Source organism: Acinonyx jubatus, chromosome A2 (assembly GCF_027475565.1).
Source record: "Acinonyx jubatus isolate Ajub_Pintada_27869175 chromosome A2, VMU_Ajub_asm_v1.0, whole genome shotgun sequence".
NCBI classification, from domain to species: Eukaryota; Metazoa; Chordata; class Mammalia; order Carnivora; family Felidae; genus Acinonyx; species Acinonyx jubatus.
In genome coordinates, this window is record NC_069383.1 from 154,791,686 (window position 1) to 154,808,092 (window position 16,407).

A 16,407-nucleotide genomic window follows, 5' to 3' on the forward strand; every position below is an offset into this window, starting at 1 on the left:
AAAAATTTACACCAAAGTAAAAAATATAGTAATAAAAATTAAAGACAGATATTTTTAAGAAAAATTGAAAATAAAAATGAGTTGTTTCTCTTTCTGTATTCAAGAAAAAGAAAAGAATTGTAAAAGAGAAAAAGGAAAAAAAAAGAGAGAGAGAAAAAATTGGATAGATGAACCTGCTAACAGATTGAAGTAGGACTGAAATTGCTTCGTTTTCCCCTAGAATCAGTCCATGTAGCTCTTTATAGTCCAGAAATGAAGCCGGCGGTGAGGTTTGTGCTCTTGAAGAGCGAAGTTGGCCCAGTCGGGCCGGGCTCGGTGTAAAAACTCCGCTCTCCACTAGATGGCGCTGCTAGCTACTGGGGTGGATTGTTGCAGGGCTTGTCGGTGCGCAGGCGCATGCGTGGGAGCGGCGAAAAATGGCGCCACCCAGCCACCCAGTCTGTTCTCCCGGATCGGCAATCGCGCACCAGTCCTCCGTTTTCAGCTCTCATCCACTCCCTGCTTTTCCATTCTCCGTGTCCAGGCCCCAGGCAGTACCTCTCTCCCAAGTTTTGTCTCAGATGCGGCTGTTTTCCCCGGCCCCTTACTTCCGAAGGACTGTGGCTTTGACCCGCTCCACCCTTCTGCGGGAAGGTCTCACCGAGCAGTGGCTGAATGAGCAATGGCCGAATGTCGGCTGCACCCAGGAACGCTTGCCGGACCCTGCTGGTGCCAGTGCCGGTGCCTCGAGACTGCGGCCAGGTGTCAGCCCGCCCCCCCAAAAATCGCGAAACGGTGTAGCCTCAGCGTTTCAGGGACCGTGGAAAATCACAACACACATCTGGCACCAGGCTTCACCCTCAACGACCTCGTCCCAGCACCAGCGAGTGTGGCCGCCTTCCGGGGTCTGCTGGGACCAGGTGGCCTCAACAGTCTCTACCGAGTGTCCTTCCGGCAGTGGAACCGCTTTTCCCCATGTGGCCCGAGAACCTCCCGGACCCCACTCTGTTCCTGGGGATTCACCTTTCCCACCAGAGCACCGCCAGGTAGGGAGCTGCGGAGTTGCAGCCTTTGCGCTCCCCTCGTTTACAGTCTGAATGGAATTTAAACCCTCTCCTTTCTCCTTTCTCCCTTTGTCCCTTTGTCCCTGCGGCTGTTTCCAATTTTCCACTTTCTCTCCAGCTGCTTTTGGGGAGGAGTGTTTTCCTGTATGCTCCCCCCCACCCCCAGTCTCCGTCGTCTCTCTGCCTGCAAAAGGGGTTCCCTACCTTTGGGGCTTCTTGCTCCCCAAGTTCAGCTCTTCGTGCCGCGTACCTGCTGAATTCTGTTGTTCAGGTTGTGCAGATTGTTGTGTTAGTCTTCCAGTTTTCTAGGTGTGTAGGATGGTTTAGTGTTGGTCTGGCTGTACTTCATGGACGCGAGACACACAAAAAGCTTCCAGGCTGTTCTGCCAAAATGGCTCCTCCCTATTTGGTATTTCTGAAAATAAACCATCTCCCACACGTCTCACATTCACCAACCTGAAAGCTCTCTGAACCATCCTTTTGGGTTTTATGGAAGATTCACTATGTAGCCACAGTTGATTAAATCATTGGCCATTGGTGATTAGACTCAATCTTCAGACCCTCCTTCTTCCCAGGAGGTCAGGGGCTGGGATGTGAAGTTTCAGTCTTCTAATAACACGGTTGGTCCTCCTGGCCAGTAGCCCCTCTCAACGTCACTTCATTAACCTGACAGGAGACATTTTTTCCCCCTTAACTACATTGATTTATTTTGAGGGGGGTGGAGAGAGAGAGAGAAAGAGAGAGAGAATCCCAAGCAGCCTCTGTGCTAACAGTGCAGATCTCACAAATCGTGAGATGATATCAAGAGTTGGACCCTTTCCTGACTGCCACCCAGATGCCCCTCCCCCGCAACGCAAGACGTCTTTATGACTCCCATCACTTAGGAAATTGGAAGAGTTTTAGGAGCTCTGTACCAGAAATGGGGATGTAGACCAAATGATTTTTTCTTATTACAAATCATAATATCACAGTTATAAATTGTCGTGCTGGATGAAGCCTTGATTGGAATTTGGTCACAATGCTTCCAGTTCTCAAACCCTGGCACAGTGGTTCTCAACCACGCAGGAGTTTGCCCGTGGGGATATTTGGCCATGTGTAAGAGGATGTTGCCAAACACCTATAACCCATAGGACAGCACCCAATACAAATATTCACCCAGCCCCAAATGTCAACGGTGAGAAGGTGAGAAATATTACTCGAGACCAGCACTGCTCTACCTGCATTGTGTGTACAAATCGCCAGGGTTTGTAGTTAAAATGCCAATTATGATGCATTAGGTGTCCAGGGACTCTGTGTTTCTAATAAACTCCCCGGTGGTGTTGGTGCTGTGGGTCCTGGTCTGTGGAGCACAGCTTGAGAGCAAGGCTGTGCTCGTGTGTTAGAGACACGTGTAGGCAGTTTTAGGTCTTCTCCACCAGGAATCTTCTGTATATGTGATTTTGAAGGAAAAGTTTTTCACATAACTCTATAGGTGTTGATAAATTCTGTGTTCAATTCTTTTACCTAAGGGCTCTTGAGTGACAGCAAATAATTTATATTTGAGCAAAAACTATGGAGTAGGCAGAATAAGGGCTTCCAAAAGATGTCCACATCCTAATCCAAAGGACTTTTGAAAACGTTTGTTTACAGACTAAGAGGAATGTAGCCAGGAGGTGGAATAAGTCTGCTAATCACTGAATTTGATAAAAAAAAAATTAGCCTAGATTATCGGGATGGGATTAGAGCAATCACAGCGGTCCTTTAAATGTGAAAGAGGAAAGGGGTGCCTGGGTGGCTCACTAGGTTAATAGTGCAGCTCTTGATTTTGGTTCAGGTCATGATCTCACAGTTTGTGGGACTGAGCCCCATTTCTGGCTTTGTGCTGATAGAGCAGAGCATGCGTGGGATTCTCTCTCTCCCTCTCTCTCTCTGGCCCTCCCCTGCTCATGCTTGGTCTCTTTCTCCCTGTCTCTCTCTCTCAAAACAAACAAATAAACAAACATTTTAAATGCAGAAAATGGAAGAAAAGAATTGGAATCAGAGAGACATTTTCAGACACAATGCTGCGGGCTAGAGGAAGGGCCACTAGACAAAAAATGCAGGTTGCCACTAAAAAATAGGAAAGCCACTAAAAAATTAGAAATGGGAAACGGAGTGAATTCTCTTCTGGAGTGTCCAGAAGGATCACAGCCTTGACGATCTCTAAATTTTAGCCCAGCGAGACCCATTTCAGGCTTCTGACCTAGAAACTTTGGATAAATCTTTGTTTTAAGCCACAAGTGTAGTCATTTATTGTAGCAGCATCAGGAATCGAATGCAGAAGTTTGTTCAGAAATATATTGTTTATAGGAGCAGGATTTGAGCCTTTCAATTCATTCAGTGAACTTTCCCTTGGGTAAAGGCATTTGGTATTGAAATCCCACCTTAAATGGAAAGAATTTAGTTTCAGTTTGGAGATATTCTGCCCTACTTGCTGGACAGTGATTTCTCACTACATACATGTAAATGTGGTTTTGACTCTGAGGCCTTTGAAGATTTGAGATAAAAGACAATTCCTTTTTATTATTTATTTATTCTTAATATGAAATTTATTGTCAAATTGGTTTCCATACAACACCCAGTGCTCATCCCAACAGGTGGCCTCCTCAATACCCAATTACCCACCCCCCCTCCCTCCCACCTCCCATCAACCCTCAGATTGTTCTCAGTTTTTAAGAGTCTCTTATGGTTTGCCTCCCTCCTTCTCTAACCTTTTTTTTTCCCTTCCCCTCCCCCATGGTCTTCTGTTAAGTTTCTCAGGATCCACATAAGAGTGAAAACATAAGGTATCTGTCTTTCTCTGTATGACTTATTTCACTTAGCATAACACTCTCCAGTTCTATCCATGTTGCTACAAATGGCCATATTTCATTCTTTCTCATTGCCAAGTAGTATTCCATTGTATATATAAAAGACAATTCCTTTTTAAAATTGAGGTCACCTGTTCCATTTTAAGTCTTTGTGTCAAAATTCTATTCTTTCTAGTTCACGTTGACTTGAATGTTTATTCTTTTCATTACGATCCTCCCCACCCCCCTCCGCCATATTTAACATTTTCTTTCAACATAATAGATGGGATTTTAGTAAGTCCTCTGTGCATCTACATGTATGCATATTAATGTGTTTATTTGAGAGAAAGATGGACATAAACGAACACACACATATACATATCACACCCTTAACCTTGAATATTTTCTTCAGATCCAACAAAGTGCTCTATGCCTTTCATTTATTCCTCACACCGTCTGTCTGGAGTTAGGGCTCATTACCCCACATTACCTTCAGAAATAAGGATATGGAGGCTCAGTTGGATTACATCTTCACAATAATATAACAGAAATTAAAGCTTAGTGTGCATCTTCTTGAATTATACACAAATGGAGCCACATAGTCTACAATCTTTTTTTTTAACATTTCACCTTTTATTAAGGCAGGTGTGTGATAAATAATTTAATACAACCAGATCTCTCATGAACTTGCAACTTACGGTTCTTATTCCAGAAAATTCTGTTCTTATAAAAAGTCACCTCAGTATCTGAAAAGAGTAATGAAGGATTTTGAACCCAGTTTGCTTTTTGTTTTTTTATTGAAATCCATGTTAACGTTTGGTGTAGTATTGGTTTCAGGAGTAGAACCCAATGATTCATCACTTAATGTAATACCCAGTGCTCATCACAGCAGGGCACAGCAGGTGCCCTGCTTAATGCCCACCACCCATTTAAGCCATCTCCCCCCCACCCCCAGCAACCCTCTGTTTGTTCTCTGTATTTAAGAGTCTTTTTTGGTTTGCCTCCCTCTCTGTTTTTATCTTGTTTTATTTTATATCTCTTGACCTATGTGCATCTGTTGTGTTTCTTAAATTCCACATGAGCAAAATCACATACTTGTCTTTCTCTGGCTGACTTATTTAGCGTAATACACTCTACTTCCATCCACAAATGGCAAATGGCAAGATTTCATTTATTTGATCACCGAGAAATATTCCATTATATATATACACCACATCTTCTTTATCCATTCATCAGTCAAGGGAAATTTAGTCTCCTTCCCTAATTTGGCTATTTTTGATACTGCTGCTAAAAACATGGGGGTGTGTGTGCCCCCTCGAGTCAGCATTTTTGTGTCCTTTGGATAAATACCTAGTAGTGCAATTGCTGGATCGTTGGGTAGTTCTGTTTTTAATTTCTTGAGGAACCTCCATCTGTTTTCCAGAGTGGCTGCACCAGTTTGCATTCCCACCAACACTGCAAAAGTGTTCCCCTTTCTCCGCATCAGAGCCCCCTTCATGTCTTTGTTCCTCAGGCTGTAGATGAAAGGGTTCAGCATGGGTGTGACCACTGTGTACACCACTGAGGCTGTGGCACTTGAGTGGGAGCTCTGGGTAGCAGCAGAGCTGAGGTACACTCCCAGGCCAGTACAATAAAATAGAGAGACAACGGAGAGGTGAGACACACAGATGGAAAATGCTTTATACTTGCTCTGAGCTGATGAGATCCCACGTATGGAGGAAACTATCTTAGAGTAAGAGTAAAGGATCCCAACAAAGGGACCACCAGCCAGCAGCATAATTCCAGAATACATCACCATGCTATTGAGAAAAGTGTCAGAACAGGCAAGTTGGATCATCTGATTGAGTTCACAGAAAAAGTGGGAGATTTCCAAGACTGTACAGAAGGACAGCCGCAATACCATTAAGCTTTCTAACAAGGAATTCAGGGCACACATGATCCAGGACACCAGAACCAGCAGTCCACAGAGCCGGGGGTTCATGATGACCATGTAGTTCAGGGGGTGACAGATGGCCACAAAGCGGTCGTAAGCCATCACAGTCAGGAGAAAGATGTCTAATTCTACAAAGAGTAGGAAAAAGTACATCTGTGTGATGCAGCCTCCATAGGTTATGACTTTGCTCTGAGTCTGGATGTTCCAGAGCATCTTTGGGATGACAGTGGAGGTGAAGCAGATGTCCACAAAGGACAGGTTGGCCAGGAAGAAGTACATGGGTGTGTGGAGGTGGGAGTCAGAGCTGATAGCTAGGACGATGAGCAGGTTTCCAAACACAATGATCAGGTACATGGAGAGGAAAAGCCCAAATATGAGGGGCTGTAATTCTGGGTCATCTGATAATCCCAGAAGAAGAAATTCTGAAATTTGGGTATTATTGCCTGGTGCCATGTGGTGGTGGTGGTGACTAGAAATTAGAAAAAAAAAAAGATTAATATTAGCACAAATGGGCACTAGTAACATGGCAGAAATGCTATAATTACAATGATGTGTGGAGGGGAAAAGCAGGCATAAAAGAAAATGGTTGGGTTATTATCTTTACAGGGGGTTCAGGAAGACCTAAAAGCAAGGTGACATTTGAAGAGAGAATTCTGGGATATGTGCACGGAAGACATGAGGTTATCTGGGGAAGTGTGGGCTCTGCAGGAAGAAAAGCCAGTTCAAAGGCCCTGAGGAAGGCATTTGTTTCGGGTACCCAGGTATAAAAATGGAGGCAGTGTGGTCAGGAAACGAGTAAGAGAGAGGTGATGGCAGGGACTGTTGAGGAACGAGGTGGCCTCCTGCTACAGCTGAAACTTCACGACACAGGGAGCCCTTCCTTTGCCTAGTGTTCCTTGCACTTCATTAATTTTGTCCCTAAGGAATCCTGCAAATAAAAATAGATCTCCTTCTTACTTCCAATGATGGTTAACATTCTGGCGTCTGTATTTTGAGGGTTCACACTGGCCCACCACAGCCTTCTGGGGCCAGGTGACTACGGGTTCTTCTCACCCCTAGTTACAATATTTAGGAAAGAAATGATACAGGTGAAGTTCTCAATATCAAATTGTCATTACCCTAAAGAATATAGAAAAGTACCCAATTTCCAGTTGGTAAGATTCCCATGAACATGAAAACACGGTGCTCCATTTTAGTATGACCATTCTTCTCTTCTGCATTTAGAGAAGTATAAAAAACTCAGAAGGAGACAGAGCAAAGGAAGAGCAGGGAGAAAGATCTCATAAGCCCAGGTGGTCCCTGAGAGATCGTGATGATAAGAAAGCTTCCCTGGTTCTGGTTGCATTCCAATCCTAGGTTTACCCCCATATGCCCAGTATGACTAATAAAGCAACAAAATACAATTTCTCCAAGAGAAAAGAGTGCTGTATTTATCATGTCAAGACGCATAAAGTATAAACATCCACTGGAAATATGAGTAAAAGGAATAAATCCCCAACTGACAAAAGCAAATATACAGCATACAAAAATAGCGGGGATTTATCAAGATCAAATGGTAACAGGTTTTTCTATATGATAAACACACGCAACTTTGGACAACTTTGGGATCAGTTAATGAGCTTTGAATTTTAGATCCACCAAAAAATGTTAACTGTTTGAATTTGGGAAGACAAGCAAATCGTTCTAAAATGTTAATATTCTCACTAGTATAGTGGGGGCAGTGGTATCCACCCTCCAAGGTGCTCGACAGATTAGGTGAATATATATAAAAAGTTCAGCATAGATCCTTCCTGTTAGTTTATGAGTGGTCATTCTGTTTGTTCAGCCGTGTGTGTGTGTGTGTGTGTGTGTGCGCACACGTGGAGCATCCATGTGGATTTGTGTATTTGCATGTGCACACATTCTGGATCATAACGTCAAAGGCATGTTTCCTGTGGACAGTACAAAAAATGGAATCCACTGGTATAATGGGAAAAATAGTTTTAACAGAAGACCGTTGCCTGCTCATGTGGGAAAAAAGCAGTGTGAATGGCGAGTCCATTATAGGAGCCTGGTTGCCGAGAGAAAATGTGGTGAGTGTGGGTGTTGATGTTAAGTCAGACTCCAGGGAGCCCGGGCTGATGGCTCCACTTGCCTCATCATGGTGTCCACCTCGGGCCCCTGACCTGATTGTTATTAATGTACCTATTCCCTGTCTACTTGACCACGCCTGTTTTTATGTGGCCCAACAGTGGATGTGGCTGACCCTTTCCTCACTTTCCTTGGTGGTATTCTTTCCTTTGTCATCTCGGGCTCTGGGGTTTGATCTTTGTTTTGCCACATCCAGTGGGAACACTCCAGTCCCGTTACTCTGTTCCTTGTCTGACATGCAGAAACCTTCCCAGACTGTACTGTGCAAAATAATTCACGTTCCGTGACCATCTATCCCCTTTCTTTCTACGAGTTATCCTTGAAGACCCTATGTCATATAAGCACTTATTTCTTTGCTCTCTTCTCCAGTATAATTTAGGACCCAAAGGAGCAGGGGCCTCACCTGCTTTGTTTGCATTTTTTGGTCACAAAGGTGTGCATTCATACAGAAACAAGTTCTAAGAACATGAGAATGTATTAAAGTACAGTAGGGAAACGAAAATTGTGTTAAACATGATGGATTCTAGTAACTGTATTAAACAAAATTGAGCAATGATCCAACACTCATGTCTTACAGAAAAGATGTAAAAGAGCAATAATCATATCCACATGGGTCTCTGATTCAGGACGAAATGGGTAAAAGCTTGGAAATAAATGATGGGAAAATATAGTTTTTAACATACAGTGGAGGAAGCAGTAGCTAAAGCTATAATTTTATTTTTGTAACCATAAATGGACTCAATCATGCTGATGGAAAAGATGTAGGGAATCTTTAGTTAAATACAAAAGAACATGTTGCACATAAGGACAGGAGGTGATTCCTATTTTAAAAAACAGATCTAACTTCAAAATATAAAATGGCAGAAATAAGGAAAGTCAGATGTGACATAACACAGCAATATATGGAAAAGCACTTCTTACTAGTAAGGATGTGGAAGAATTTCGATGTTTAAAAGCAATGAGGGGAACACGATATGACCAACTGAGAGATTTGAGCACACACTATATCTAGACTCTCTCTCAATCCCATAAACACATCTACACACAACAGAAATATTAAGTGGCAAACAGCAAACTTGGTGAAAGATTGCAATTGTTTTTTGAAAGAATGCAATAAAACAACAATAAAAACACTCAGTTCCCAGTACAGAAAAGCAACATACTTACCAAAAAATTTGCATATAGGAAGTAAGTGGCTAACAAAGTCTAAAACCTATTCAGTCTCCTTGGTAATAAAATTGTGGCCAAAATGCTCCTTGGCATATCCCTTCAGTCATACTAAGTCTATTATTTCTTTCTGGTAAATACCAAAGAGAGAGACGATACTTGAAATGTGTGTCTCAAAAACCACTGTCGCAAGGGACTATTTACCTTCAGGAGGCTGGATCCTTCTAAGAGATAAAGAACAAGTTAAATGTACCCCAGATGAAAAAAAGTGTAAAATGCTCCCATCCTGCTGCTCATATCTCCAAGCCTCCTACTCTGTTTCCCTACTCCCGTTAGCTGCAAAACTCCGTGGATACGTGCTAATTTCACTGGAACCTCTTTACGCACCTGCCCCCTTTTCCTTCTTCAGTCTCATCCAATTGGACTTCCATTCCCACCGCTCAGCATCACCAGTGATCCTTGTATTGCTGAGTCCAACAAACACTTCTTTTAAAAAATGTGTTAAGTAAATTGTGTTCAAATTTTTAAAAGTCAACCTAACAAACAAACATGGTATCTCTTGACTCTGGGCCAGGCTGCTTAGGCTCTAAGGTGACCTCAAGAAAAGGTTCTCAAGTTCCATTCTTTCTGATCCTTTCCTGAAATACCTGCTGAGCTCTCAGACTCACCTGGATGGGGTCTACAAGAGGAGTGTCTCTGTGTGGAGGACTGAAATTCCCCCTTGATGGTCGATGATGGAAACCAAGGCTCTGTTCCCAGACAGGACAGCAGGAAGGAGTGAAGCATGGGTCCCCCAGCCAGACTTAGGAATCCGAGAGCAACAACCATGTCCTGTCCTGCACAAGGAGCACCATGGTTAGGACGGCAGAGGAGATATTTATAGCTCCCTGTGTCTGCTCATTAGGCGCTGTTTCCATTGTTAGTCCCACGCTGGAGCACCTTGTTTCCCTCTGGGACACTGGTCTGGACAGAAAAGAATTTTTTTTCCTACTAATTCTCTGCTCCCAGGAGACCAGATTAGAAGTCAGGTGAATCTGACTTTTGTTATTTCTTCTCCATGCTCTTGCTGGCCTTCCAGAGGTCTAACCTCCTTACATCTTACCCCAATTTTGAGTTAACGTTTTCTCCAAATCTAAGACCGAGGGACCTGCCTAACCAGGTGTCCTGGACCCCCAAAGTATTGTCTTAATGGCAGAAAAGACTTCCCGGTTTCTCTAGAAAATTGCTATTCTCCTCTCAACAAGAGAGAGAGGTATGTTAATTTGCTATAAGCCTATGGGTACCGTGCTCTTGTGTTCATGATGTTTTTGACTAATCAGTAAGGTGAGTCATGCTGGTAACACAAATTGAGAACTTCCATTTAGAGTCCCAGATGAAAAAGCTCGTTACTTATAAGATATATTTAGATCATGTTATGTACCATACACTGATCTTAGACTTCTGTGTGGATTGCCTTATTTCATTTTTACAAAAGCCCACTCTTTTTTTTTTAATCTAAATTTTTGTTAGTTCACATACAGTGTAATATTGGTTTCAGGAGTAGAATTCGGTGATTCATCACTTACATACAACACCCAGTGCTCATCCTAAAGTGTTCTCCTTCATCCTCATCACCCATCTAGCCCATCCCCACCCACCTGCCTCAATCAATCCTCATTTGTTCTTTATAGTTAAGATTTTCTTGTGGTTTGTTTCCCTCTCTTCTCTCCCCACCCATGTGGGTTGAGCTAGACTGTAATATGTTGAGAAAAATAAGTCAGGCAGAGAAAGACAAATATCATATCATTTCATTCATATGTAGAATTAAAGAAAAGTTCACACTTATTTTTAAAAAAATTTTAATGTTTTTATTCATTTTTGAGAGACAAAGAGATACAGAGCACTAATGGGGGCAGGGCAGACAGAGAGGGAGACACAGAATCCGAAGCAGACTCCAGGCTCTGAGCTGTCAGTACAGAGCCAGATGTGGGGCAGGAAACCGTGAACCGTGAGATCATGACCTGAGCCGAAGTTGGACACTTAACTGACTGAGCCAGCCAGGCACCCTGAAAAGTCCACACTTATTAAAGTACAGTTGTAACAGTGGGGCTCAGAAGTGTGGCATGAACTACTCAGAGTTGTGAACTGAGGGAGGAAGGAGCTTTGACTGGAAATCGACCAAGATATTTCCAGTTCTCATGCGCTAGGTCAGTGGCTCTCAACCAAGGGTGATTTTGCCTTCAGAGAACACTTGACAAGATAAAGGAGAAAGTTTTGGTTGTCGTAACTAGGGAGGTCCCACTGGCGCCTAGTGGGTTCAGGACAGGAATGGTGCCCCATGTCATACAGTGCACAGGACAGCCCCCACCACAGAGAATTATCTAGCACAGTGTCAACAGTGGAGAAGTTGAGAAACACCACTCTAGACCAGAACTTCTCCAACATTAATGTATTTATGAATCACTTGGGGGTCCTGTTGAAATTCGGACTCTGATTTGGCAGGACATGGGCGGGGCTCAGAGATCCTGTAATTGTAACCATTTCTCAGTAGGTACTGATGCCACCCATCTGGTCTGTGGACCCATCTTTGAGTAGTAAGGCTGTGGTTCAGTGTTTGAGTCAGAGGTAGGTATTTTTAGAACTTTTCTACCAAGAACTGGAGCTCTACCTCCAGGTCTGAGGTTAGGTGGTCCAATGATGGACTCAGTAGGCGAGCTTGTGCATGCTCAAGTTTATACGTGTCTCTTGAGTATTTCCCTCATGAGCTGTGCTGCCTTTGGGGAGGGATGACGCCAGATAGACGAGATGCACAGGGCAAGGTATGGGGAGAGGGTGTGGAGCTTCCATTCCTTCTCCAGGCATGCCACTCTACCTGTCTCCATGTGTTCACCAACCTGAAAGCTCTCTGAACCCTCCTTTTGGGTTTTATGGAAGCTTCATGATGTAGACGCAACTGATTGTATCATTGGCTATTGGTGATTAGACTCAGTCTCCAGAGCCTCCTCCACCCCTGGAAGTCAGGGTTTGGGATGTAAAGTTTCAGTCTTCTAATCACATGCTGAGTCCTCCACAGCAGCCCCTCTCCTTAGATGCTTTGCCAAAGTCACTCCACTAACCTAATAGAAGATATATATATTTTTGAGTTTATTTATTTATTTTGAGAGAGAGAGAGAGAGAGAGCTCACATGCACATATGAGAAGGAGAGGGGCAGACAGAGAGAGAGAGCAATAGAAACCCTACTGTCAGTGCAGAGCCCAACGCGAAGCTCAAACTCACAAACTGTGAGATCATGACCTGAGCTGAGATCAAGAGTCGGATGCTTAACCAACTTAGCCACCCAGGTGCCCACCTGACAGAAGACATCTTTATGACTCTCATCACTTAGGAAGTTGGAAGAATTTTATTATTTCTGTGTCAAAATGGGGATGATGGCCACATAGATATATTTTTATTACATATCATGTCACACTTATAAATGTAGTCCTGGATGAAGCCTTGATGGGAGTTCTGTCACGATGCTTCCAGTTGTCAAATCTTGGCACAGTGGTTCTCAACCAGGCATGATTTTGTCCTTGGGGATATTTGGCTATGGGTGAAGGGATGTTGCCAAACACCTATAACCCATAGGACAGCACCAAACACATATATTTATCCAGCTCCAAATGTCAGCAATGAGAAGATGGGAAATATTATTCCATTTTGTAGCTGTGCTGCTGGGTGGTGCTCCCCTGGCTGGGGTCCTTTACTCTTATTCTAAGAAAGTTTCCTGCATACATGGGATCCCATCAGCTCAGGCCAATTATAAAGCATTTTCCACCCGTGTGTCTCACGTCTCAGTTGTCTCCTTATTCTTCTGTATGAACCTAGGAGTGTACCTTAGGTTTGCTGCTACCCAGAGCTCCCACTTAAGTGCAATAGCCTTGGTGATGTACGCTGTGGTCGTGCCCATCCTGAACCCTTCGTCTACAGCCTGAGGAACAAAGACATAAAGGAAACCATCAAAACCCTAGAGGAGAAAGCAGGAAAAAACCTCTCTGACCTCAGCGACAGCAATTTCTTCTTACTTGACACATCTCCAAAGGCAAGAGAATTAAAAGCAAAAATGAACTATTGGGATCTCATCAAGATAAAAACTTCTGCACTACAAAGGAAACAATCAACAAAACTGAAAGGCAACTGATGGAATGGGAAAAGATATTTGCAAATGACATATCGGACAAAAGGCTAGTTTCCAAAATCTATAAAGAACTCACCTAACTTCACATCCGAAAAACAAATAATCCAGTGAAGAAATGTGCAGAAGACATTAATAGGCACTTCTCTAAAGAAGACATCCAGATGGCCAACAGGCACATGAAAAGATGCTCAATGTCACTCCTCATCAGGGAAATACAAATCAAAACCACACTGAGATATCACCTCATGCTAGTCAGAGTGGCTAAAATGAACAAACCAGGAGACTATAGATGCTGGCGAGGATGTGGAGAAATGGGAACCCTCTTACACTGCCGGTGGGAATGCAAACTGGTGCAGTCACTCTGGAAAACAGTGTGGAGGTTCCTCAAAACATGAAAAATAGATCTACTCAATGACCCAGCAATAACACTGCTAGGAATTTACCCAAGGGATACAGGAGTGCTGATGCATAGGGGCACTTACCCCAATGTTTATAGCAGCACTTTCAACAATAGCCAAATGATGGAAAGAGCCTAAATGTCCATCAACTGACAAATGGATAAAGAAATTGTGGTTTAGGGGCGCCTGCGTGGCGCAGTCGGTTAAGCGTCCGACTTCAGCCAGGTCACGATCTCGCGGTCCGTGAGTTTGAGCCCCACGTCAGGCTCTGGGCTGATGGCTCAGAGCCTGGAGCCTGTTTCCAATTCTGTGTCTCCCTCTCTCTCTGCCCCTCCCCCGTTCATGCTCTGTCTCTCTCTGTCCCAAAAATAAATAAAGGTTGAAAAAAAAATTAAAAAAAAAAAAAGAAATTGTGGTTTATATACACAATGGAATCCTACTTGGCAATGAGAAAGAATGAAATCTGGCCATTTGTAGCAACGTGGATGGAACTGGAGAGTGTTATGCTAAGTGAAATAAGTCATACAGAGAAAGACAGATACCATATATTTTCACTCTTATGTGGATCCTGAGAAACTTAACAGAAGACCATGGGGGAGGGGAAGGGAAAAAAAAGAAAAAGTTAGAGAGGGAGGGAGGCAAACCATCAGAGACTCTTAAAAAGTGAGAACAAACTGAGGGTTGATGGGGGTGGGAGGGAGGGGAAAGTGGGTGATGGGCATTGAGGAGAGCACCTGTTGGGATGAGCACTGGGTGTTGTATGGAAACCAATTTGACAATAAATTTCATATTAAAAAAAACAAAGACATAAAGGAAACTCTAAATGTATTTTTCAGAGGAAGCCATAAAAGGGCTATTTTTCAAGAAGTACCTGTGATTGCAGGCTTAATTCTTTACAACCAGAAATCGTGATTCTTTAATCAGATCATGAAGGATCTTAATACCTCTATTTATACGCTGGAATTTCAATTTTTTTCTAAAGTTCTGCTACTTTCTTGAATTTATTTATTTACTTTTAATTTATTATTTATTTATTTAATTTTAATTTATTGTTATATTTTTAAAATATAAATCCAAGTTAGTTAATATTAGTGAGATTTCATGGAATCATTTCATTGATTCCAAATCAATGATTTCAGGAATAGAATTTAGTGATTTATCACTTACATATTACACCCGGTGCTCATCCCAACAAGTGTCCTCATTAATGCCCATCACTCATTTAGCCCACCCCCCACCCACCTCTCCTCCAGCAACCCTCAGTTTGTTCTCTGTATTTAAGACTCTCTTATGGTTTGTCTCCCTCTCTGTTTTTGTCTTATTTTTACTTCCCTTGCCCTGTGTTCATCTGTTTTGTTTCTTAAATTCCACATATGAGTGAAATCAAATGATATTTATCTGACTGACTTATTTCCCTTAGCATAATACATTTTAGTTCCATGCATGTTGTTACAAATGGCAAGATCTCATTCTTTTTGATTCCAACTAATATCCCATATATATATATATATATATATATATATATATATATATATATATATATATATACCACTTCTTCTTTATCCATTCATGAGTTGATGGACATTTGGACTCTTTCCATACTTTGAGTATTGTCGATAGTGCTGCTATAAAAACTTGGGTGTATGTGCCCCTCGAAACAGCATTTTTGAATCCTTTGGGTAAATTCCTAGTAGTGCAACTGCTGGGTTGTAGGGTAGTTCTTTTTTTATTTTTTGAGGAACCTCTATACATTTTCCAGAGTGGCTGCATCAGTTTGTATTCCCATCAGCAGTGCATAAGGGTTCCTCTTTCTCTGCACCATTGGTAACAACTGTTGTTGCCTGAGTTGTTCATTTTAGTCCTTCAGACAAGTGTGAGGTGGTATCTCATTGTGGTTTTGATTTGTATTTCCCTGATGATGGTTGATGTTGAGCATCTTTTCATGTGTCTGTTAGCCATCTGGATGTCTTCTTTGGAAAAGTGTCTATTGATGTCTTTGGCCCATTTCTTCCCTGGAATATTTGTTCTTAGGATGTTGAGTTTGATAAGTTCTTTACAGATTTTGGGTACTAACCCTTTATCTGCTTTGTCATTTGCAAATATCTTCTCTCATTCCGTTGGTTGCTTTTTAGTTTTGCCGATTGTTTCCTTCACTGTGCAGAAGCATTTTATCTTGATGGGGTCCCAATAGTTCATGTTTGCTTTTGTTTCCTTTGCCTTCAGAGACATGTCAAGTAAGAAGCTGCTGCAGCTGAGATCAAAGAGGTTGTTGCTTGTTTTCTCCTGTAGGATTTTGATAGGTTCCTGTCTTATGTTTAAGTATTTTATCCATTTTGAATTTATTGTCGTGTATGGTGTAAGAAAGTAGTCCAGGTTGATCCTTCTGCATGTTGCTGTCGAGTTTTCCCAACTCCATTTGCTGAAGAGACTATCTTTTTTCCATTGGATATTCTTTCCTTATTTGTCAAGTATTAGTTGTTCATATGTTTCCAGGTCCATTTCTGAGTTCCCTGTTCTGTTCCATTGATCTATGTGTCTGTATTTGTGCCAGTACCATAGTGTCTTGATGGTTACAGCTTTGTAATATAGCTTGACGTCTGGGATTGTGATGCCTCCAGCTTTCGTTTTCTTTTTCAGGATTGCTTTGGCTGTTCGGAATCTTTTCTGGTTCCATACAAATTTAGGATTGTCTATTCTAGCTCTGTGAAGAATGCTGGTATTATTTTGATAGGAACTGCATAGAATATGTAGATTGCTTTGGGTAGTATTGAC

At 42.4% G+C, this 16,407-nt stretch overlaps 1 protein-coding gene across 1 annotated transcript; it reads right to left on the minus strand.

Annotated features, from left to right (window-relative positions):
• Positions 1 to 790: 790 nt before the first annotated feature.
• LOC128315001 (olfactory receptor-like protein OLF4) lies at positions 791 to 6,427 on the minus strand. The gene is made up of 2 exons (XM_053220303.1): positions 5,183 to 6,427; positions 791 to 927 (listed from the first exon to the last, which is right to left on the minus strand). Exons 1-2 carry the CDS (start codon positions 6,306 to 6,308, stop codon positions 791 to 793), a joined length of 1,263 nt encoding a protein of 420 aa, XP_053076278.1. The 5' UTR covers positions 6,309 to 6,427.
• Positions 6,428 to 16,407: the final 9,980 nt, after the last annotated feature.

What these genes read in the sequence shown, in the direction of transcription:
- LOC128315001 (XM_053220303.1), bottom strand. Translation starts at nt 6,308, where the DNA reads ATGTTACTAGTGCCCATTTGTGCTAATATTAATCTTTTTTTTTTTCTA. An exon ending in AGGTATTTATCCAAAGGACA is followed by an intron (nt 928 to 5,182) that starts CAAAAATGCTGA and finishes CACTGCCGGAAG; the next exon opens with GACACTCGGTAGAGACTGTT.